General features: G+C 39.5%; 2 protein-coding genes across 2 annotated transcripts in view; one reads left to right on the top strand and one right to left on the bottom strand.

Moving 5' to 3' along the window:
- Positions 1-17,186, bottom strand: part of prss12 (serine protease 12) — a 45,777-nt gene extending 28,591 nt beyond the window's left edge. Inside the window, exons 1-11 of the mRNA XM_026302632.2 lie at positions 16,770-17,186; positions 14,972-15,110; positions 13,987-14,159; positions 13,693-13,840; positions 12,636-12,814; positions 12,267-12,408; positions 11,943-12,163; positions 8,753-8,894; positions 5,989-6,194; positions 5,198-5,276; positions 4,510-4,632 (exon numbers count right to left, since the gene is read on the bottom strand). Of these exons, the coding sequence (XP_026158417.1) occupies positions 4,510-4,632; positions 5,198-5,276; positions 5,989-6,194; positions 8,753-8,894; positions 11,943-12,163; positions 12,267-12,408; positions 12,636-12,814; positions 13,693-13,840; positions 13,987-14,159; positions 14,972-15,110; positions 16,770-17,103 (1,886 nt within the window). The 5' untranslated portion in view covers positions 17,104-17,186. The remainder of the gene's footprint in view (positions 1-4,509; positions 4,633-5,197; positions 5,277-5,988; positions 6,195-8,752; positions 8,895-11,942; positions 12,164-12,266; positions 12,409-12,635; positions 12,815-13,692; positions 13,841-13,986; positions 14,160-14,971; positions 15,111-16,769) is intronic.
- Positions 17,187-17,916: 730 nt separating this feature from the next.
- mettl14 (methyltransferase 14, N6-adenosine-methyltransferase non-catalytic subunit) lies at positions 17,917-24,766 on the top strand. Its single transcript, XM_026302633.2, has 11 exons — positions 17,917-18,339; positions 18,622-18,710; positions 19,375-19,462; positions 20,406-20,483; positions 21,728-21,815; positions 21,907-21,997; positions 22,145-22,286; positions 22,413-22,505; positions 23,584-23,700; positions 23,914-24,124; positions 24,221-24,766. Exons 1-11 carry the CDS (start codon positions 18,274-18,276, stop codon positions 24,526-24,528), a joined length of 1,371 nt encoding a protein of 456 aa, XP_026158418.1. The 5' UTR covers positions 17,917-18,273; the 3' UTR covers positions 24,529-24,766.
- Positions 24,767-25,370: the final 604 nt, after the last annotated feature.

Below are 25,370 nucleotides of genomic sequence, written 5' to 3'. Positions count from 1 at the left end.
AAGTCAGCTTCTTGATATCTTTTATACTTTTTGATTTCTGGCAGTTTATATTTTAGGGTGTTTTTGCTCATTTTTCAACTTTTCCATTGGTGTGTATTGCAGAATCCTCTAGCAGGCTAGAGCGTGTGACGTCACAGCTAGAGCGGGAGAAGCTGTTAACTTTATGGAAAATTTTTCTCTCTAACTCGCCGTCACGGCCACAATTTTGACTCTTCATACACCATTTTCTCAAAAGTAGTAGAGATTTTTGTCCTCTTTCAGGCAATGCTTTTCTTATTTTCATAGGACCTACGGTTTTTTCGCAACGTGGCCAAACAGACAGAGAGTGACTGCTCAATCTCTCATTCACTCCCATTCTAAAACCGTCGTAGGGTTTTGGGGGAAAACGCAAATGAAGGCTGTTTCTAACTCGCCACCAATCGTTCATTTTTTGGAATATCTTCACAAAAAGCAGATCAGTCTCTTCGTTGAAGCCCCCTGGCACTGTTAGTGAAAGAATTATTTCGATAGGTCTTATAGTTTTTCTGTAGTCCTCCGTTGTGTGAGGTGAAGTTTTGTTAGCGTCTCATTCACTCAGCGTGTGTAAAGCGCTGTGTCACTCCCCCTCCCACTCTGGGCTTAGGTCACCATAGCAACAGATCAAAACAAAGCATTAGCATAACAGCGGCTATCTGTGATTGCTAATTAGACTGACTGGCTGCTTAATGTCAAAGCCAGCTAGCCTAGCCCCGTTAGCTGGTGTGGAGCCACCGAGCTATATATATATATTGGCTGCTTAAACCCGACTGGCTGCTTAAAACCCTCTGGGGTCGACGCAAGCGCCGGCGCGTTTTGACGCATCGTTTCCTGATAAGGCCGAAACAAACTGAAATTACTCCGTCAATTCTGATCGTACAGATAAAAGAAATCTATCATTCAAATCTGGTTTTAGTGGTATACCATCATAATAACAACAAAACGTCGTGCTTTTTTTAAATAAAGAAAGCCGACAGGGTGCGATCTCTGCCTTGTCTGTCTCTGCCATTTCTCTTCACAGACGCGTAAATAAAACAACCAGAATCTCAGCGAATACTTGGCTCCTAAAAATAAGAATTATATGGCTAGAAAGCTTGAAATGTTTTCTTTTGAGTGAAACAATTCAAGTCGAAAACAAATCATCACTTCTTATTTAATCCGTATGAACGTAAGGAGAAGTCCGTTTTTTCCCGTCTCACCTCATTATAGGTAATGCGACCCCCCCCCCCCCTTGTACTCTGTTCACTGTTCACATGTAAATAATCTCAGGTGAACCAGGTAAATATGTGCACACCCCCGAGAAATGACATGAAACGTACTTCTTTCACTTCTTACCAAGCACTTGGCTCCTGGCAGATTGCCGTAGGCACCATTGTTGGCCTTGACGTCTTCACTAGGCAGGACATGTTCACACCCTTTATCCCCCTTTATTTGATTATTTTAGTTTGTTTATATTCCTTTTTTTATACACACATACATACACACACACACTCACCAACCCCCAAAAACAAATAATTACTTTACTTTTCTACATGAAGGTTGATTGCTTTATTACTTTATTAATTACTTAATTAATTATTATCAATTTGTATAATTTAAATAATATTAAATGTAATAACTTTAATAAATGCTGTAACAATTTAATTTCCTCTTGGGGATTAATAAAGTACTTCTTGTTCTTCTTCTTCCTAGTTCTGTCTTTCCTCACCTTTCTTTCTTACCTTCATTGCCTTTCAACCAATTCTTATTCATCCTGTACTTTCTTATCTGTCTGTCTTTTTCTTCAGTGTCCCTCTTTTGAGTTCACTTGATAAAAAGCTTTGTTGATTGGTGTAACAACTGTCTAAAGCTCAATATTAAGAATACCAGAGAACTGGTGGTGGACTTTAGGAGGAGCAGGAAGACCCCAGTCCCTGTCTCCATCCTTGGAGACGAAGTAGAGATTGTGGACTCCTACAAATACCTTGGAGTCCACATTAACAACAAACTGGACTGGTCAAACAATACAGATGCACTCTTCAAGAAAGGACAGAGCAGACTGTTCTTCCTCAGGAGACTCTGTTCCTTTGACGTGTGCAACAAGCTACTGACTATCATCAAATACAACTAACAGGTTGGAGTATGTCCATCAACTGGACATTCTGAAGGCTGTGGCAGAGAGGAGGATGATGGACAAAATCAACTCCATACTGGACAATTCTGCCCACCCACTTCATGAGGATCTGTGGCGAACGGAAAGTTCATTCGGCCCCAGACTAATTCCTCCTAAAACCAAGACTGAGAGATTCAGGAAGTCTTTTGTGTCCACGGCCATAAGACTCTATAATTCCATAATATAAACAATAACACAGACACACACCACATACACACGCATGCATGCACGCACACACATACACGCACATGCACACACACATACACACTCCAACTCTCAAAAACAAATTACTTTACTTTTCTACATACACGTTGATTGCTTTATTAATTACTTTATTAATTACTTAATCAATTTGTATAATTTAAATAATATTACATTTAATAACTTTAGTAACTGCTGTAACAATTTAATTTCCCCTTGAGGATTAATAAAGTACGTCTTCTTCTTCTTTTCATGCTTACTTCCTGCCTTTTTTCTTTACTTTCAACTTCATTTTCCTTCCTTTTCGTTCAACTTCTTCTACTTGGTCAACTTCTTTGCTTCCTTGGCACTTTTTTCTTTCCTCACCTTTCTTTCTTACTTTCCTTGCCTTTCAACCCTTTCTTACTCATCCTGTACTTTCTTCTTTGTCTGTCTTTTTGTTCAGTGCCTCTCTTTTCATGCTTACTTCCTGCCTTTTTTCTTTACTTTCAACTTCATTTTCCTTCCTTTTCGTTCAACTTCTTCTACTTTGTCAACTTCTTTGCTTCCTTGGCACTTTTTTCTTTCATCACCTTTCTTTCTTACTTTCATTGCCTTTCAACCCTTTCTTACTCATCCTGTACTTTCTTCTTTGTCTGTCTTTTTTTTCAGTTCCTCTCTTTTCATGCTTACTTCTTGCCTTTTTTCTTTACTTTCAACTTCATTTTCCTTCCTTTTATTTCAACTTCTTCTACTTTGTCAACTTCTTTACTTCCTTGGCACTTTTTTCTTTCGTCTGCTTTTTTGACTTCAAATTACTCCTCGTATTTTTCGTCAGCGTATCAGCTCTCCCACGTAATTTCTTCCGAAATTACCTTTTCTAGTTGTTATTGTTATTATTGGATTACTGAGGCATTAAGTGAGTGTCAAGTGAGTTAAGTCATTAGTCACGCACTAACATGTCCTAAGATGTTTGGATAACGTCTGCCTTATATATTTTTTTGTTCAAACGAGTTATGACATTCAGATACAAGAACAACCTGTATTGCATTTGAGGCTAACTAATTAGCCTCTGTAATTTTAAATCACTAATTGGTAGTAGAGAGTGAAATTCATTGTTCCCATCTGTAATTGCACTGGTGGTCAAATAATTGCCCTATTTGTATCAATCAAATGTAGGAGTGCTGATTACAATATACCAAGTGGTTTTAATTTGCAGTACAGCAAAGATGTATGTTCCAAGATGAAGTACAATGTCTTTTGTGGCACATACACATCAATAATGGTAAATAATGGCAGTGGAATGCTTTATATTGTAGTTTCTGTTGTGCCACTATACATGGCACAAGTGAAGTCATCCACCTGGAACAAAACCGTATTAACTCTTAACGTGACTATTGTCATTTTGCACAAAAGTTACTAAAGAGCACAGGTCTGACAGTTAAATGGGCCTGGGAACAGTTGAAGAAATAGACCTGGAAAAAATGTGGAAACATTAGGATTTATAGTGGTGGAGCTGTTGCTGTCGGTACAGACTTCTGGTTTTCCTACCAAACCCAAACATTGGAACTTACACCTGGAACCAAAAGATATTACCCTTAAAATTGCATCTGACAACATTAACTGTACTGGACAAATATCAAATGCAGACCCTTTTTTTCTCAGTGCTACACAAATTTGTTAAGTCTGTCTTTGTTCAATAAATTTTCTTTTCTGCCGTCTCTGCTTTACACATTCAGTGATGGATTTTGGATGTGGAGTCATGGGGAGGCCCCCTGACCAGATGAAGTTGTAATGAAGTAACTCTGGCTGTCTCCCTGCCACCTGCGCCACAATCACAGCCAAATCACCAGCGAGTGCTGTGCACATTATAGAGGTTCCCAGGCCTCTGTCCGACTTAGCTATATTGAGGAAGCAAATAAATTTTGTAGCGGGTATAGATGAGTTCAAACTTCAAATAAAAACAGCAACTTAATGTTAACATCTTTAGTGTCTGACTGAAGAACAGACTGGAAAATGTATGCATGACCATACTCACATTTCCATGAATAGATATAACTTCAAAACTCCAATATATACAGAAAATCCAAACACAGCTTAAAAAGCGGACATGTTTTTGTATACAGTACATACATGTGTGTGAGTGGATGTGTGTATTTCACCTCTTGAAGCAGTGTGCTGAGGTGAGGACCCAACAAGTATCAATGAGAGTTGCTCCACACACCAACCTCCCGTCTCCTCTAGAGCCCCGTAAACGAATTGCAGCCTGCCATGGCCAGCCACCTCTATAGACATGAACACACAGCAAAACATGTAGGCACACGCATACACACACACCCACACACAAGCAAATGGATAAATAACTTAAAAATTTAAATAACACAGGAGTGAATTGGGTCCTATTCAGACATTTCTGAAGTCAGCACATATGGCTGATTCATAAAAACAAAGCCTTAAAACAGGAAGCCATCACAGCAACATTTACAATTTTGCATACCTAGCAGGATAACTTTTCATGCTGTTATGTGAAAGGTAATGACATCAAAACACAGAGTGCATTAAAAACATTCTTCAGATGTGCATTTATGTTATGTGGTATGTGTAACACCTAACGCAGTTATGTGACTGCACACACTAAGCAAATAAACACAAATGGTAACTTTCTCTCTCATTCTCATGCTTCCACTATATATAGTATCTGTTCAACTGTGCACATACAGACAAATTTAATATTTCTTTGTCTTTCTTTGTAGCTTCAAATCATCTGTTTTCCATCAGAGACTTGAAAAATGTGCTCAGACTCTATATGTCTCCTTGCCCTACTAATCTCTTGTGCACTTTCCAACTTACCTCAGAGAGTTTTCTCCTCCTATGATCCGGCGCTGGCGAGCGTGTATGAGCCGCAGACCACAAATTGAGCTGACAGGATCTGACAGAGACACAGCAGGAATTATTAGGTATGTGTGTATATGTGAGTGTGTGGGAGGCTGCTGATTGTTAAACCATACATTTAGGCTCAGATGTTGCCCTCATTAAATATTTAGACTGATGGCAAACATGATAATATTTGAAAGTGATCTTTCCCTGCTACATATGGACCTGAAATATAATACATTAAAATAAATAAGAGATCATTTCCATGGTGTGTGTTTCAGTATGTTATGTTGAAATCTACAAATACAGATTAAATACTTTTTCAGATGAGATAATTTATCTTACTGAAGAGAAAAAACACTGAATAGATTTAGGTTTTGTCCCTTTATTGTAGTTTGTATAACGGTAATGAATGAAAAACCCCATATGTAATTTATATTAAAACCATCCCCTGTGTACTTTCACTGCAGAAATCCTTTGCACAGTACTTTATGTTGAGGTAACAGATAGATTTGTGTGTCTGTCTGGTTGTGTGAAGCCATAACATAACATTTTCTTCATCTTGAAATATATACACACACTGGGATCCTCCGTTTTCCTTTCAAAATATTACCTTTTGACATTTCTTTAGACATGTTTTTCATTATATTTTCATTTTAGTTTGGCAAACACATTATGGTTTCCATGGAGCTTGAAATAAATCACCGAAACTACACTTATTTTCAGAGCAAAGTAAAAAAAAAAACAGACTTAAATAATAGACTGACCTTTGATCTCTTTATAACTGGGTTGGGATTCATGATAGTCACAGATGATCCCAGCATCCTCACTGTGGCGACAGTTGTGTGTGCCGGGTGTCTGTTTGATGCAGTCTGCTAATGAACGCTCCTCTCCGCTACACTTCACATTGTCCACATGGATTGGCCCTGTCCCCTCCCCAAAGTACGCCATCATGCGGGCCTTTGCCACCCCGCTGGAGGGAGCAGAAAGGTCACAATTTGATATTTCATAACTATTGATTTACTTCATTCAAACTCAACATATTAAAGTGAAAAATGTTATTATTTCTTTGTCATGGCCTAAGAGTCAGGTTGTGACTGCCAAAAACAACATATTTACTATTCATCCATCCATTATATATACCCACTTAGTCCTCTTTAGGGTCACGGAGATCGGCTGGAGCCTTGCATTTTTATTATGTTGGAAAATAAAACCAACTGCAGAAATTCTACTATTTTAAATGTATTTTAAAATGAAAGGGTACATACTAGATCACACCAAAAATGTTTTGCTCTTGTGACGTTTTGAAAAACCCTTAAATTTTTAAATAATATAAATTCTGATCGGTGCTTAGCTAAATATACTAATATATACTGTGTGTGTGTGTGTGTGTGTGTGTGTGTGTGTGTGTGTGTGTGTGTGTGTGTGCAAAGAACATACATGTAGTGATGACATGTTAGTGTAGATATTATGGTTTTGACATTCTCAAGCTGTGATGCAAAGCAGGTCAAACCCCTTTTATGATCTGATAACGCCAGTATTTGTGTCACTATCTCACCTCTTACTTTATTAGAAAATAGCTAACAGAACGAGGCCTGTAGATTGTGCAGAACGAGGCCTGTAGATTGTGGTTGTGTAAGTGTAGCTCCATGTGCTGTAACTGATTTTAATTAAGATTGAAAGATAACTGAGAGCAAAGATTTCATGTTGCATCCCTGGGGATTTAAGGGTGACAGGCCTCTCATCCAGAGAGAATCTTGTGTCTCTTATTAAGACACATATTGTGTCTCCAACAGCTCCCCAAGCAGTACTTAGCATGACAAGGGTGAACCTCCAAGTCGCTTGGAACTAAGCCCGGGGACTGACATTGAGCCTACTTATGTGTTTCTGTGGCAACACAGAGTAATAGTACAACATCAGTGAAAACAAACTCATGCAACTTTACTTTCAAATGCTTAAGTTAAAAAATAAATCCAAGTAGTTTCTTTGTTTTCTCTCTTCTCATGTGTCTTGTATTGTTGCTTCATTTACCATGAATAATATTTAACATTTTAGATGACTGTCTTTCAGATAGCATTTTAAATATTACATTGGACAGTCCTCAAAACTTCAACATGTTTCCAAATTATAATTACAATTATTATAAGAAATATGCCTCCATCTGGGTTACACTGTTGACTTTGTGAAAGTGTGTGTGTGTGTGTGTGTGTGTGTGTGTGTGCGCGCGCGATCGTGTGCACGTGTGTGTGTGTGTGTGTGTGTGTGTGTGTGCGTGCGCGCACATCATTCACACATGCGAATGATGAGCCTAATATGGCTTTCACATGCCTCCAACATGCTGCATCTCCCTCTCTGTCACACTTATATTCACCAGATGTGGCTTTTGTCTACATACAGAAAATTGGGTGGATAAATGGATAATGGATCTACTTAGTGGATGAGAATCCATTGCTAAGGAAAAAGAAAATGAAGACAGCCTGTTATTGTACGGTTTTCCGTTGTCATACCATTGCCATTGTTTTAGAAAGTGGGACTGTCTCATAGGGAATAGATAATGATGGACAAGGAGGATGAGAGGAGGTAATTTGCTTTGCCTCAACATTTCTCTCACAGTGAATATGTCTTTTGCACAATTGACATGTCCTTAAATTGGATGTTTATCTTGGCTTTATGAAAGAGCACAGCTAATAACCACTAATAAAAGTAGCTGGGCACACACCAGGGGCCCATTAGTACTCAAAGTCCTGAGTGCATTACTGGAATATAATCATTTTAAATCAAAGTATACTGACATTAACCTGAAACTAAGATATGGTGTGTGCATGGAGAGATGAAGAGATGAAAGATATACCAAGTGGAAGCGAGTGTAAGACAGATGCCAAGTCTAAGCAGTGGTGATTGATTTTGCAGAGTGAGGGTCTGGATTCACTTAAGTGAGTGTAATGTATAGCATGAACACATTGCACTGCCATAGCTCACAATTGTGCTTTTCTCCAAAATTTGATCTCTATTCCAATGCCCTGAATAAGAAAATGAAAAATATGTTAAATTATGAGGTAAAAGAATAATAATGTGAGAACAGAGGATCATGTGAGCTTAAGATATGTGTAAAGAAAGATAGCTAGATAGATAGATAGATAGATAGATAGATAGATAGATAGATAGATAGATAGATAGATAGATAGATAGATAGATAGATAGATAGATAGATAGATAGATAGATAGATAGATAGATAGATAGATAGATAGATAGATAATTTTTATGTATTTTATCCTGCAAATACATAGATTTATAGTTTATAATAAAAACATTTGGACATTATCCTCACCAAACAATTCTTCGACAACATAGTGCAAGTAATTGTTAGTCCTCCCAACTGGACCAGCATCTGAATGCAGAGTGTGGAGTTTTAACAACTTCATCTGCTCATATGGCAACAGAACAGAACTTGCTTTTACAATGTGTGATTTATCTTTGATGTTTTCAGTATGATAATGGAAAGCCAGGCTACCAAACCCATATATACACACCTGTAGCCCAACTGTCGACACACCACTTCAGCATCACGATCAGTCCATCCATCATCGCACACAGTCCCCCATTGACCGGACAGATAGAGCTCCACCCGGCCTTCCCTGGGGCTCTCTCCTCCCACAAGTCTTACTGGCACACCTGGAGAACACACGCATACTCAGACTCAGCTCATTCAACTCAAGCTTATATTGAATGCAGACGAAACCACAAGTCTTGTTTTTCTTTGCAAGCCAGGAAAAGGCTGACAGTGCCCCCTTCTTGCTCATTCTTGATTATGGTGACTTGTTATATATTAATGTACAAGTACAATGTGTTCATACATTAGACTCTGTTTATCATGGTGCATTAAAATGTGTCACTAACTTAAAACCATTAACTGATCATTGTGCTCTGTAATTAAGACATAGCTGGCCATCTTTGTCTGCATGCACCATCTGGGTTTACTCTGTGCACTCCGGTTTCCTCCCACAGTCCAAAAACATGCATGTCAGGTTGATTGGTGACTCTAAATTGTCCATAGGAATGAGTGAGTGTGTGAGGTTGTTTGTTTCTGTGTGGCCCTGTGATGGACTGGTGACCTGTCCAGAGTGTACCCCTGCCTTTCACCCAAAGAGATCTGGGATACGCTCCAGCAGCTGGTTAAGGAATTAGCAGGAATATATAATGAATTATTATTATTATTATTGTTGTTGTTATCATTATTATATCTGCTTTTTAGATTCTTTTTATTTTTCTGTTACCTTAATCCCCTAATTACCCCTCAAATACTTAGAGACACTACACACACATTTCCTAACAAACCTGATTCTCCAGGCTAACTTGTCGTGACTGGGGCATGTGCGCTTATGTTCTTTACAAAGGAATTAGCTGGAGCACCTGCCTGTTTCCATGCACATAACCACTTACAGTATGTGTCCAAAAGTGCTGCCTGGATTTAAAAAAAAAAAAGATCATTGATCTTCCCTGGCTCTCTGTTTTTTCACATGAGCCCTCTCTTTTGTGTTCTCAAATGGTATTCACTCACACTGTTAAATCAGTCTTAGCTTTAGGTTTAAATAATCCCTCATTGTGTGTCTATACATGCACACACACTACCCACACATGCACACACAAATCTCATTTTAGTGAATGCTAATGTTTTTTCCATGTGTGGACCACTTCAGGATCATTCTACACGTTTGCCAAGTGTTAGGTCAATCTGTGTTTTTGAATGCCTTTGAATGAACTTAAGTTGCTAACAGCAGAAAGAAAAAGTGTTTTTATATACTATAAATAATATAAATGTATATACTATAAATTTGTTTGCTGTTTGTAGCAACATTAAGCAAACATTTAATGTAATAATTTTGGAAATCCTACAAACAGTACTCAGATAAGCATGAAATTGTTCTTGGTATAAGTAGTGAATTGAATGGAGGAGGGTAGAAATTGAGGTAGAGGGGGTTAATTGTGGCAATGTTTACTTCTTAGCGATTGAGAAAATGCTCATCTTTGTCCTCTCACTTAGAAACACAAACAGTATTTCCCTCTCTCAACACACACAGACACACACATACTACTCAGACACAAGCCTATAGTGATTGTGTCTAACAGAGACTGACAGAGAAAGAAAGTTCAAAGGACAGTCTGGCTTATATGCGTTTTCTCTGCTTCCAAAAACAACAAAGAAGTATGTGCCTGTGGCATGTTACAGGAAAAGGGGGGACGGGGGCTTTATCCACATAAACAATCAAACACAAGCACACACATAAACACAAAAATACCTCACACAGAGATTCTGCGTAGTAATGACATAATGCTTTAGTGAGTGTTTGTAGGGTGAGAGTGTCCCCCGGGCATTTGCCAAACAACATAATGTCCCTAAACCAAACAAATGAAGCAGTTATTTCAGTCTGCAGTATGTGCTCTCCACCTAAAACAGGCGTACACTTCCAGCTTATTACCATGCAGGAAAACTGTAATGTAGCCTTTTTGTGCCATTTACCAGACTTTTCAGGATGATATCTTTTACAAAGATCAAGATAAATGACAGAGAGCTGAATACATATATTCAGTATGGAATGAAACTCGAGCCACTACTGGTTTCATTCAGCTCTATCCTTAGACATCTCTAATGCTGTCTGGAGGCTACAGACATATGCCTGATTAATGGCACTACTTTTGAACCCCCTCCTCCTTCTTTAAGCCATAGATACACCAAACCCTTACTTGTCAGTTCTTATAAAGCTGTAAAGATTGCAGTTTTGTGGTTACAGTGATTCTATGTTAGTGTGGCAGCATGTCACCCTGGTACCTGATATTCATTAATTTGTAGTCAATATCAGTGAGGGTGAGTGGCACGGGGGAGATTTACTTTAGTTGCTTGCAGTAGGTTCACTGATTCATAATGACTTTACAAGAGTCCTGCTTATAATGCAGGACAAGCCAAGTGACAGCTGTGACTATTAGAGTTAGCATCACTTACATCATCCTGTATCGGTCTCTTTGAGAATGTTGGCTTTCCTTTTCCTGAGATCTAATTGACTGCAGGCATAATGTGGAAGAGATCTTAGGAATAGATTTCAGATCAGCTTGCACTTCCATTACCTAGTTTTATGAAGTGAATGGAGATTATATACAGACTTTCATTATTTGATTGCCAGTATCTCACTGCCTCTAAAGGCCATAAAAGTGCAAAAAATGTATAATTTCAGTAATAAAATAGTATAAATAAGTATCTAAAGAGTGACTATAAGTAATTCTGCATAGGGTGAAGAATAAGCTTGATTAAAAGAAGCAATACCATGGAATCTCACCCAATAAGAGTAATTCAAATTGGCATGAAAGTCAACTCTGTAACTCCAGTGTGGAGATTCAGAAATAACTGCATAAAACTGCATCACTGAAAAAAATACAGCATGCTTAAGGCACCCACAACTTAAAGGGGTTGGATTATTTGAAGTTAACAATGGGAACATAAACATTTCCAATCTGAAAAACTTGAGGGGCAGTTTGAGCACTTCTCTTATTCTTTCAAAGTCCAAACACAATGGCGATTTGCTGATGCACATACATAATATATCCACAATTTTAAGGTACATGGAGTTTCCCTCAGTATTGCTTTCTATATCTGTATATCTATATTGGTTGATTTTTGACTGGTTTTTATATCTGTAACTAGGTCTCACAGTAAGGTAAGAGTCTTACTAGTTGGAAGGCTGTCTCCATTGCGCTCAGGGCTGCATGCAATATTAACATCTTCATGATGTGTACAGTCATGATGGAGCCACTCCTTCCTGTTGCAAAGTAGCAGGTTAGGTTCTTTCCCTGTGCAGCTCACATCATCCAAAAGAATCGGACCAGAACCCACCCCAAAGCGTGGGACTGGGTTGATGTCTAGCTCTTCAGAAACAAGAGTCTCACCAAACCTGCAATGAAGGCAACCCCACACACATGAACATCCATTATTGTACTTGTAAATAAGTGTCCATGTGTATGTCCCTAGCCAGGGGCATGGATAGTTTCCATTACCTGTAACCAAGCTGTCGACACACCACTTGTGTGTTAGAGTCTGTCCATCCATCATCACATACTGTCCCCCACTGACCACGATAGAAGACTTCTAAACGTCCCTCGTGGCTACCTGTACCTCCTATCAACCGAACTGTACCATCTGACAAAGAGGGAAAAGAATCATATATATATATATATATATATATATATATACATGTATATATATATATATATTTATATGTGTGTGTGTGTGTGTGTGTGTGTGTGTATATGTATATATATATATATATATATATATATATTTTTTTTTATATATATATATATATATATATATATACACACACACATACATACATACGTTAATGCTGTCAAATGTGTTGAAACTACCTGTAAGAGGGTTGCATGATACTCCTGCATCTTCAGAGTGCAGACAGTTGTGTTCTCCCCAGGTGCTTTTTGGGCATTGCTCCAGAGTGAGCTCATTGCCTGTGCAACGCACCTCGTCCAGCCACACATGGCCCGAACCCTTGCCAAAGTGTGCCTGGCCCAATGCCCTCGCCACACCGCTACAGAGAAAAAAGAAGGTACAGAAGAACAGAAGGTTTGGTTTATTTTAATACAAATAAAATGAAGAACAGATGTACTAACTGGCCCAGATTTGTAGGCTACATGGTTTAGAATACTACATTTGTTTTATTTGAAAATCAAACAGAATAAGCCTGTAATATTTCACATCCCTTACAAAGAAATCTCTTGCAACACATACCAGTGGATATGTAGACTCCGCAAGGCAAACACCACAGTGACATACACCAAAAAGGCACACACGAATACAACAGTGTAGTTTTGCTAAATATGCATATCTCTGTGGTACTAGAATTCATGCAGGAACAATGAGCCTGATTCACTCTCTGACCCCCAGATGTTCTTACTGTTCGCTCCTCTCTCTGTGTGTCTGAATGGAAAGAATACTTGTCATACTTTTGGAGACAGAGGGAGAGACAGACGGCTGGAAACCCACATTAACTCATCTCAGCTTCCTACTCTTTCTTTGTGTTACGCTTTTTTCACACATTTTACTTTCTGTGTCCACAATGTATGTCCTTCATGCCAATAAACAGTTGAAAGTAATGTTTGTATCAGGGGTGGCCAACCCTGGAACCTCGAGAGCAACTGCCCTGCTTGTTTTGCAACCAACAAATCCCCCTTGCAGCTTCTGATTGGCTGAACACACCTGGTTCAGGTAATCAGCAGTGGGAAGAGAAGCAATAGTTGGAAAACAAGCAGGACTGTGGCTCTTGAGGACCAGGGCTGGCCACCCCTGGTGTATATGGACACTAGTATATGCGTATGTATGTGTGTGTGTGTGTGTGTGTGTGTGTGTGTGTGTGTGTGTGTGTGTGGGGGGGTGTGTGGGTGTGTGGGTGTGTGAGTGCCCCTTTACCTCAGGCCAAGCTGTCGACACACCACCTCTGCATCATTGTCGTCCCATTGGTCGTCACATATCGAACCCCACTCACCTGCATGGAACACCTCAACTGTGCCCTCTGATGCTGTTGGACCTCCCACCAGCCGTATAGGGAGTGTCACTGCTGTGAAACACACAATACAGGCACACATTAACACATAGACTATTTATCTACGGCAAGTGCCTTTTTTCAGTTTAAAATATATACTGGGAATAACTCTAAACCCCCCCGAAAACTGACTTAAAATTTTCCATTAGGTGGGTGGGTACCTTGCTCTTGGGTGCAGGTGACAGCTGCAACTAGAGAGCACTCCCCTCCATTCCAGGTAGTCTTGGGACAATGGAGTAGGTCCGGCTCCTCTCCCTGGCAATTGACAGCCTTCCAATGGAGTTTGGCCGTGCCTGATCGAAACAGAGGAATTGCACGTGCACGACCTGAAAATCTGGAAGAAAATTGATAAGCAAACAAGTTACTTATCAAAGTGAAATACTTACTAACCAGATTTTGCAAGGTAGCAGTACATTTTTCAGCTCTTCCTGGGGAATTCAGAAGTGTTTCTAGCAACAGTTTTAGCCTGGTAGTAGTAACATTGAGCCATCAGTATGTTCATAATCCGCCATTCCAGGGCCAATAGGGTTAGCAGTTCTACACCCAAGAGCTTTCAGTAACTGGCCAGATGAAAGCGGTCACCAATTCCAGCTGACATATGGTTGACATTTGCTGTCCTTCCTTTCTGCTGTGGACTCACTTAGGCCGACGTGAATATACACACCTAGCATATCAGCATACATGCCAGCACTGGTGTTACTGTCAACATGTGCTGTAAGTGCACAGGTCATCTCTGTTCTCCAGGGAAATCAAAAGCTTTCTCAAGTGACTACACCGGATTTCATGAACACTGTATATATGCCACTCAAACCCACTCACATGTGTACATCAGTGTGAAAGAGATAGAGAGAGGGAAAGAAAAGAGGAGAGGGTGGGTGACAAGTTAATAAGTGAGCACTAAAGGTATTTACATACCTCTGGGGAATGGGGGTTTGGAATGCAAGGGTTAGAAAAGTACAAAGACTGAACCGCTGAGAAGAGGGTGCATGCATGTATGTCTGAACTGCTGTGAAATTTTCTTACGTTCCCACCAATTTCCATCATTCTCTTACCATCTGTCAGACCTCTGCAGGAAGCTTCACGCTTCACATATGTGAGAGCAAACAGTGCATGTCTGAGCACATGTGTGCAAGTGTGCTCACTCACCCCTTGCCCAGCTGTCTGCAGACCACTGCAGCATCTTCGTCCCCCCAGTTCTCACTACACACAGACCCCCACACTCCTCCCAGATACACTTCCACCCTGCCATCCAGCTTGGACCGGCCTCCTTGCAAACGCACTGAGCCTAGGATGGAGAGAAGGATGTAAAATAATAATAATAATAATAATAAACAAGAGGAAGAGTGATAAAATATGCATCACACCATAACAAAATACATAAGAGTAGGAAGCTGTTAGGAAACACAGAGTGTAAAGGTAGCGGGAGGAAAGACAAGAAGCAAACAATAGAAGCAGATCTGGGTGCAAAGCTGAAACAACCTGGCCAATATAGTAGCATTAAAAATCTCAATCAAAATATATAAAATAGTATATAGAGTATAAGAAAGTGAAACATATGATACATTTTTGACCCTATTGCTCTCATTTTCACAGAAAACTATGCATTTATTTATCCACACAACTTAGTTATTTTATGTTCTCCTAAAATAAAACTGATTTTATCCCTGTGATAGACTGGCAGCCTGTGCAATACCCTGCCTCTTGTCCACTGTCAGCTGGCTCCTTGGCTCCTGTACAGGACTGACCCTCTGCAGGCTAAGCAGTATAGATAAAGGACTGACGGATGGCTAGAAGAGAATTTCTCCTGGCATGGCCACTTATCTCACCGCCATACAATTGATCCCGTCATTCATTTAAATATTTTGAGCCACATCTTAATATTGACAATGCCTTGTTTTCACGTCGAATACATGCTTACAATCACATTGTCTGTGTGTATACGTGATGTTTGTAGTTGAGTAACCTGATAGCTGTGTGTTTATATTTGTTTGTATCTATTTGAAGAGTGAAGACAGAATGTGAGGTTGTGTGTCAGTGCTGAAACATACATTCGCACAAACAAATGTACAGGATATGTCTTTTTATCAGCATTTTTGAACTTCCATGAACTTGTAAATGGTTGTACACAAAGAGTTGTACAAAGAGAAACTCTCTGGAGACCACCACCTAAAGACATGTAATTGTGAAAATATCTTTAATAACTTCATTATATTTTGATTCAGTGTATCAATTACAGAGAGCTTGTTAATCCATGTTGTACTGTGACACACTCCAAGACTAAAAATAACACAGGCTGCATGTCTTGGTTTAGATTGAGATCACATGCTCTTTTTACTCTATTCCTTTCACCACTCTCTTACTTATGTCTCACTTTCATCAGTCCAGAGATCTAAGTTCACTGTGTCTCTGGTTTTCATATTGGCAATACTTACTAGTTGGAGCCTGGTTCAAATGAAATGTTTCTCATGTCAAAAATTTTTATTGTGAGAAGATGTATTTTTTTTTTGTTTGTTTGTTTGTTTATCCCTACTTATTTCTCTGAGTGTTTTAAAAAACACAACATATAATACCTGTGCACTCATTACAGTAAAAAATACACTTATCCATCTGTGGCCTAGTCACACCTGGGACCTGAAGGTGTGTCATTTGTGCCATTACTTCAACCTGAGCTTCCTGAGATTAACCCAACCGGGGCTAGATCATTCTTAACACATTTGCCACCACTGCAAAAACAACTGCATCTGCCTGATTTTCATCTGCTCAGATAATGGTTAGCCTATAGTATGCAATGCCATAGAGAGTTATTTTATCTCTTGCAGTCACTGACCTTTATTTTATAAAAACATCCACCCCTGTGCCTAGATAATTTTCCTCATATTCCACGGAGTTAGGGATTCCTATAAAAATATATATTTTTGTTGTGTATACGGGCCTGCGTGTTTACCTTGTTTACAGTCGCAGTACCCCCAGTCCACCCTGCCCCTGTGGTTCCTGAAAAAGCACCAGGGTCGGATTCTGCCGTCCGGGTTGCGACAGTGATTGTGCTCTCCTATTCCTTTGCCTGGGTAGCGCTCCTTGAAGCCAGTTACTTCGGTCCAGTTCATGCACCGGGTGCCGGACTCGGTGACGTCTATCGCTCCCCGGTAGAAACCGTCTTTCCCACGGCTCTGGACGCAGTCAGTGAACGGCAGGATAAATGAAGCGACGCTGCCGGAGTAACAGCAGCCGCTAATCGCAGCAAACAGCGCGGCTATTAGAGCAAGAATGTCCAAATTCATGTTAGGTCTTGTCTGGAGCTGATGACAGAGGGAATAGCAGCAGCTCTATCACCCGCTGAGGAGAAGGCTTCCAGTCAGCCTCATCGCCCTGCCTGAGACTGAGAACGGAGGAAAGGCGCGGATCAATGAGTTTCATTTCATTTGCGTGGGCTAATGGGCAGGGGGCCCTTAACGAAAGCCCAGAAACACAGTCTATAAAACTATTTGTCGTGCTTTTAGCCCGTATAATTTAATTTTACGGTCATATTGCCCATAAGTATTTATTTCAGACCAAATCCACACTGACTAGAACCCATCCATTATAGCGTGATAAGCCACTGTTTATAATCTAAGAACTAATTTTGCAGTTAATTTATTTAGGGTTCAAAGAGGTAAAACTAAGAGAAAACTACATTCTTATTGAGAGAGAGAGGCCAAAGTTGGTCTTGGCCTATATTGTGATTGTGTTTTCTCAAACGTTGGGCATCAGGCTATTTGTTTACCTCCGATTAATTTACACTATCTTTACCTGGGTGAATATCTCTTAATGACTCTCACTCTCTCTCTCCCTCTCTCTCTCTCTTTCACTCTCTCTCTCTCTCTATGGCACATAGATTCAAATGCTTTAAATGTATTAGTGTGTGTGTATATCTCTGTTTATGTGTGTGTGTGTGTGTGTGTGTGTGTCACTAGCGTCTACAATGTAGTATTTTCTGATTGCAGGAGGAATATGAAAACGTCAAATAAACCCGCCCAATCTGCTGACGTCATCTCCCGGCGACCATTCACTCGCGGAAGTGTTTACTATTAAAGTATAACCAGCGTACGCCGAAACTCTCCTAGCTAGGCGGAGTTAGCACGCGAATAAACGCTTTTCTTTCGTCCCATGAACTCCTCCTAAGCAGAACGTAAGTATCCAAAAACCGCTGTAGTATGTACGAATAAGACAACAGCCATTGAACATTCATAGCCGAGGGTTTTTAACATTTTATCACTTAACTCCACCCATGCTAGGGCCTTTCATCACTCCTGGACGCCCCGCTATACATAACGAGTGCGCCTATTGTGATTTAGCGGCTATTCCGTTGTGCCCATTGTGGCCATAACTTGCAAAGCAGATTTATACCAAAGGTTTTGCTGTTACGACTAAAGGTGTAAAATAGTTAGTTCGGAAACATTACAAGGGAAGAAATGAACAGCAGACTGCAAGAGATACGAGAGAGACAAAAACTTCGGCGCCGGCTTTTAGCCCAACAGGCAAGTGCCCGCTAGTTAGCAAGTAGCTAATGGAATACCTGCTCATCTGTGTTGTGAACCAAATGTTCATATTGTGAGAAAAAGCCACTGGAAACGGTGTTGTGAACAAGGATGAGTAGTCGCCTTTTAACTTAGCACACAGACTAAACATTTACATTTAATTTACATTTACGTTTAATATAAATATGCACTGTATGCATTATGTATAATATTAAAAAATAAAATAAAAAAACTGAAAATACATGAATCCACAGTTACTTACAGATTCTTGTCTCTCCACAGTTGGGAGCTGAAAGCGCAGACAGCATTGGAGCTGTTCTAAACAGCAGAGAGGAACTAAAAGAAATAGAGGAGACAAGGGAAACATGCAGGTAGGATTTCACATATTGGTTTGAATTTAGAGTTTTCCATATTTGGATGGTTTTATGCTTTCTATAAAACAGAAGAAAGAGAGCCTAAACAGGTCAGTAATGTTGATTAAAGGAGGCCTGCAGTTTGAATTGGAGAAATGAGAGTTTAACATGCTCAATTGTCAGAAATATAATGTATTATGTATTATGTAATGTATTATGGGAGACACCATCTGTTGGGGGATCAAACCAACATCTTGTGTCACCATCTGGCTTGAGAAATACATAGTACTAAAAAACTTGAAATACTTATTGCATTAAGACGTGATATAGACACAACTGGGTGCAGAAGGTGAGGGCACAAGATGGTATAATTAAAAGAGTGCTAGTCAAACCTCAAAAAGTGTGGGGAAGAAAGTAGGTAACACAATGGAAATTTGTATTAAAACAAATGGATGGAAACCTACCTAATGTGTGCAGAAATAGAGTTTAGTCCCAGTATTTATGCACATATTCAGCATGTTCTCTTACAATATGCAATGCTTTCTTCTTTAGGATGTTTTTGTCAACATTTGTCCACCTTCTTTGACAGTTTTGCTTCATCATGGGTCAGCCCAAATATGTTGACTTTGTGCTTTAGTGCATCATTGAATCTAGAAGTGCATGTGATGTTTGTGATTTGCAGGGCTTCGTTTGATAGTTCAGCCCCACCTTCTAAAAAGAAGGCACAGACAGAGGGAGAGGACACAGAGGAGGATGTAGATGAACAAAAGGTGAGTGTAATCACATCTAAGCATTTTGATACATGCGCCACACCAACACCATATTCTCAGGTAGGTTGTTCCATAGCCACAGGGAAAGAACAGGTGTGATCCTGGACTGTGGGACCAGTTAAGAGAATCCCTGTATGGAGATATCTGGCTATTTAGTTGGCTTTTTTAAAAGCAATCAGAAGCTGTTAAAAGGTTTCATTAGACTCTTGATGGATTTTATGGTGTATATTTGCAAAAATTAAGTATTTAAGCATAGTGTGAAAAATAATGATATTTATTTGTAGATGATTTGGGCAGGATTAGAGGGTTGAAAATAATGTCCCTGTTCCCACTTTCTGTTCTGGTTGAAGGATTTGAAAATAAGATCTCTATTGTAAGCCCTCCAATATACTTAATATTTGTTCTTCTATTTGATATCCAAAACTGAGTGGTTAGCACCGTTGCCTCACAGCAAGGTCCCAGGTTCGCAACTCATCAGGGACCTTTCTGTGTGGAGTTTGCAAGTTCTCCCCGTACTTGCATGGGTTTACTCTGTGCACTCCTGTTTCCTCCCACAGTCCAAAAACATGCATGTCAGGTTGATTGGTGACTCTAAATTGCCCATAGGAGTGAGTGTGAGTGTGTGAGGTTGTTTGTCTCTATGTGGCCCTGTGATGGACTGGTGACCTGTCCAGGGTGTACCCCTGCCTTTCACCCAAAGAGAGCTGGGATAGGCTCCAGCAGATCCCCATGACCCTGGTTAGGAATAAGCAGGTATAGATAATGGATCGATGATATTCAAAACTCTTTATTTCTTGCCGTGGGGTGTTACTTTGTTATGACCATGATTTCACTTGTTTTTCACAAATTTTGTTAATGTTGTTCTTTTCACTGGTATTCATTTCCCAGCCATTTTAACTTTCTATTCATTGACAAAATGTGTGTCTTTATGTCTGTGTGTTAGGACGAAGTGGAGGTGCAGCAGCCAGATGAAAGCAACCCATATGAGGAAGTGTATAAGGATTCGAGTACTTTCCTTAAGGTTGGAAAACTTTCCTCCTTTTTCTTTTACACACACTATATTGATGTCAACAAACCAGATTCATTAATGCAGAAAATACCTATATGATACTGTGTATCAACTGCAGCTGATGGAGGGAAAAAGCTGTCTAATCGAATTACTCTACTTAGAAAAAAGACCTCAGTGAAGTTGGCCCCCCACCCAACGCAAAATTTCGCAAAAATAGTCTCAATCGTTTGTGCTCCTTTTGTGCTGGTTTTTGCGAAATTTTGCGTTGGGTGGGGGGCCAACTTCACGGAGGTTAGGAAAAGTAGTAGTGGGGATGCAAAAACAAAAGCACAAAATAATATTAGGATGATTGCATAATCTTTGAAACATATCGCCTTGTAGATTATTGGAAAATTAAACACTAGAACAAACCATAAATAGGTGTGTAATGGCACATATTGATGTCCCAAAACATCTAATGAGGAAGACATAACTCCATATGTAAATAGTATTACAAAAACGTTTAATTATGCAGTCCTTTTTAAATAACACATACAGAGAGAGGCAGTAGATGGTGCTGTAGAAGCCCGCATGCCACCCCATCAGTTTGTTTTTAAAATTGCCTAGTGAAAAAAATTTATTGCACAAGATGAGCAAGGAATGTCAGGGCCCTGATAAATAGGTTGTTGTTGATTATGTGTTGAAATGAGCACTCTGCATTGTTAAAGCTTCACTGCCTGTGTTGTCACCCGTGACAGTTACAGAATGAGGAACATAACAAAAAGGCAGATCACAAAGGCCAATTGAGATTTCTTGTAACTCAGTACAGTTAAAGTATTTGAAACAGGGTGTAAATGGTATGTTGCTGTGATTCTCTTCTCACATACTGATAATGTTTTTGTGTTGGAAATAACCTGCTGAGAATTTTTTTTCCTTCCAACATACAGGTAGGTAGACATCCTTTTTAAGACTGATATATAAAAATATATATATTTGAAGCTGGTTTATTTTCTAAGTTTAGTAAGGACTGCATAGTTCAAATACTGTACTTTATCCCGTGATCGTTGTAAATGTATATTTATTCTTTAATGTCCATCTTTTAAATAAAAAATGTCAGTGATCAGTTCCACTTAAAAATAAATAGCAGCCCTTCATACATCAAATGTGTATTAGAATACATACATGAACATTCAGCTTTTTCTCTCTTATATATATATTAAATACCCTCTGTTCTACTCTTCTCAGTTATTTTAATTCATTTGTTCATTTATTCTCAGGGAACCCAGAGTTTGAACCCTCACAATGACTACTGTCAGCACTTCGTGGATACAGGGCACAGGCCACAAAACTTCATTAGAGATGTTGGTGAGTGTGTGCATGTCTGTATGTTTGTTGATGTGCATGTTTGAATATTGTCTTAATGTCCTTAATGACCTTAATGTCTTCTGTGGTTTAGGCTTGGCTGACCGATTTGAAGAATATCCAAAACTTCGGGAGCTGATCAGACTAAAGGATGAACTCATTTCCAGCACCAACACCCCTCCCATGTATGTTAATCTATGATGTGAATGGTAACCTTAGTACTTAGTGATTATTTTTCAGTAATGACAGAAAAAAAAATTGAATTAAGACGGCACTGGTCATTTCAAGTTGGCATCAGCTGTTTTGAAGAGATGATGTTTTCTTGTGTTTAGGTATCTCCAGGCTGACCCAGAGAACTTTGACCTGCAGGATTTGAAATGCAAATTTGATGTAATTTTGCTGGAGCCTCCCTTAGAGGAATACTACAGAGAATCAGGCATCAGCCACACTGAACGTTTCTGGACCTGGGATGATGTATGTATGCAAGGTTGGCCTAAGGGTTCTAACTGATTAGTAAAGGCTTATTCACTCTGTAAGGGGATGCTTCTGGGATCATGTTCACTCACTCATCTTCCTGTTCTCTGCTCTGTGCTATTGTAGATCATGAAACTTGAAATTGAGGAAATATCAGCTCTGCGCTCTTTCGTCTTTCTCTGGTGTGGCTCTGGTGAAGGCCTGGACCTAGGCAGAATGGTAACTCAAACCCTCACTGAGTCAAAAGTTGCTCAGATAAATCCATTATCCATTTTGACCTCTATCCAAATGCACCTCATATTTTCTAAGTGATTCTCACCCTTAAGATGTGTTATTATTACTGCTTGCTAGACAAGATTATTTGCATCATTCAGGAACTCACTGGTTCATCGTGCTCCTGGCAGCTTGTTTGTAACTATCATGAGAATAGGCTGATGTCCTTTAAGCTATCTTGGATTACAGTATCACTGTTCATACAAAGCTTAAGCCACTCTGCAGACAGCTTGGTTCACGTCTTTAATGACATGGAACAGTTTTCCCTTTGTTAAATAGTTGTCTGCCTGGTGTGACGTGTGTGCTCTTTAAAATTAATAGCAACAGAGTCATTCTTCTTTCTCTGTGTTCAAAAGTAGATTATACTGGAGGCTTTTTCAGTTGTGTGTTTTTACATGCATTGTCTACAATAACAATATGAACTTGGATTTCTAAGTTGATTTATTCTTTGAGGTGACAGGCAAGAATTGTTGATCGCATTATTCAACCTTTTACACACATCAATTTGTGTGAGTGTGTGTTTTTTTTTTTTGTTTTTTTTTTTAAATGTAGCTGTTTGAGTGCAGACCACCTACTAGAAGAGTTTTGGTCTTACATGAAGAGTCTGACGGATCTTGTTACTGTAAGAGAACATGTGGAATGCTGTTTTTCTACAGTGGTTTCACAGAGGTCTGTGTCATGTCAGAAGCATAAAACAATACAAAAACAGAGGACAGGGACCAGTCAAACTGGCATGAAAGACGAGCATTTGTGAGATATTTGGCACAAGTAAAAATGAACGTCACTGGCATTACTAATTTTAGAACCATAGAGTACACCATGTTCTTCTCAGCATTTCAACATCTTTGCTCCAAAGAAAGCCTTTATTTTTTTTATCTGAAGTTACATTGCTGATATTTATGATAGGATTGAACTGATAACTAAAAGCATGAATGTGCTGTGGTAATGTCTTCAGTGCCTTAAAGCGAATGCTTGCTTAGCCCATACGTCATCATAATGATTACCCTTATTATACCCATGTCAGTGTTTGAGGAAGTGGGGCTTTAGGCGGTGTGAGGATATCTGTTGGATCAAGACCAACAAGAATAACCCAGGCAAGACCAAGGCACTGGATCCAAAAGCAGTATTCCAGAGGACTAAGGTACAGAATACACACACAGAGCCAGCAGGAATGCCAAATACATGATCATATTCATGGAAATATTACATTAAGTATTTACTTTAGGATTGTTTTCATTGATATGTGTCATGTTAGATACCCAGTTATAGGTTTGCAAGACTCCTCTACACCATGATAAATTTAAAATTGAACCATTGAGATATGTGGTGATATATTTCGAACCATTCACCCCAGGAACACTGTCTAATGGGAATCAAAGGAACAGTACGTAGGAGTACTGATGGTGACTTTATTCATGCCAATGTGGACATTGATTTGATCATCACTGAAGAGCCTGAAATGGGAAATGTAGAGAAGCCTGTAGAGATCTTCCACATCATTGAGCACTTCTGTTTGGGCCGCAGGAGGTTGCACCTGTTTGGGCGAGACTCAACCATCAGACCGGGTGAGTTGGAAATTTAGGCTTTTTTTTTCTTTCTTTCTTTTTTTTGGTGTCTCTGTATCTCACCCATGTTGGCTTTTTGTCATCTACCTTTTATAGGCTGGTTGACAGTGGGTCCCACTTTGACAAACAGTAACTTTAATCCAGAGACGTACGCCTCACATTTTGCTTTGCCTAACTCCCACCTGTCTGGTTGCACTGAAGAAATAGAGAGGCTGCGTCCGAAATCTCCCCCTGCTAAACTGAAGTCAGACCGTGGTGGCGGAGCACCAAGAGGGGGACGTGGTGGGCCTAATGCAGGAAGAGGTGGAGACCGAGGCCGTGAAAGAAACCGACCAAATTTCCGTGGGGATAGGGGAGGGTTCAGAGGCAGAGGAGGGCCACATAGAGGCTTTCCACCTCGTTAGAGCAAAGAGCCATCCAGACTTCCAGACTGATGCTAAGAATTTCCATCTGCATTATGTCCAAACGTGCCTGTTTGTAATGCAGTTGTCATGATTAGTGGGGGGTGGGGTGGCGACACAACACTTGAAAAGTAAGGAAATCTAAAGAGTCTTTTTGAATCATTTTGGTTTCATATTTTTTCATGAATATACTCTACATTGAATTGGTATTGCCTGAATAAATGCTGTTTTCATTGTTTGGGTTTGGTGTTTTGAGTTGTATTTTCAGTCCTTGTGTGTATAATATCTGTGCAGTTCAGGAAATAATGTCAATATCAGTGTTCTAATATGCTTGAGCACTGAACATCTTTTTGTAAAATAACTATAATGTCAGTTATGTAAACATGTAAAGCAAAACATTCTGATTTGTGGGCAGATAAAAGAATTTTGCTGTGATGACATGGCTGTTACAGGCATTGGAACATTAGTGGTGTGGTGTGTGATAACATTTAACATAATAGAAGTTTTGTAATTACGTCTTGAAGTATACATTTCACGTTGATTATCAGAGCTCTTTTCTACACCTGCTTTTGTTCCCAAAGTATTTGACATTTGTTTAGACACGACATGAACGTCAGCTCTGTGAAAGCCGATTGGTTCTTCATTCAAGTGCATGCGTGCTGTTGAGTATGCCTAGAGAATCTGCAAGCAGAGTTAAGGATGGGTACCATCTGAGGAATCATTGCTGAGTATAAAAAGTGGTAAATCATTGACTAATTGCATCAATGTTTGTCCCACTTGTGCCTAAATTGCTCATAGGAGTGAGTGTGAATGTTCTTTTCCTTTCGGCTGCTCCCTTCAGGGGT

Source organism: Mastacembelus armatus, chromosome 1 (genome assembly GCF_900324485.2).
Source record: "Mastacembelus armatus chromosome 1, fMasArm1.2, whole genome shotgun sequence".
In the NCBI taxonomy this organism is placed as follows: domain Eukaryota; kingdom Metazoa; phylum Chordata; class Actinopteri; order Synbranchiformes; family Mastacembelidae; genus Mastacembelus; species Mastacembelus armatus.
This window is presented reverse-complemented; position numbering and strand designations above follow the sequence as displayed.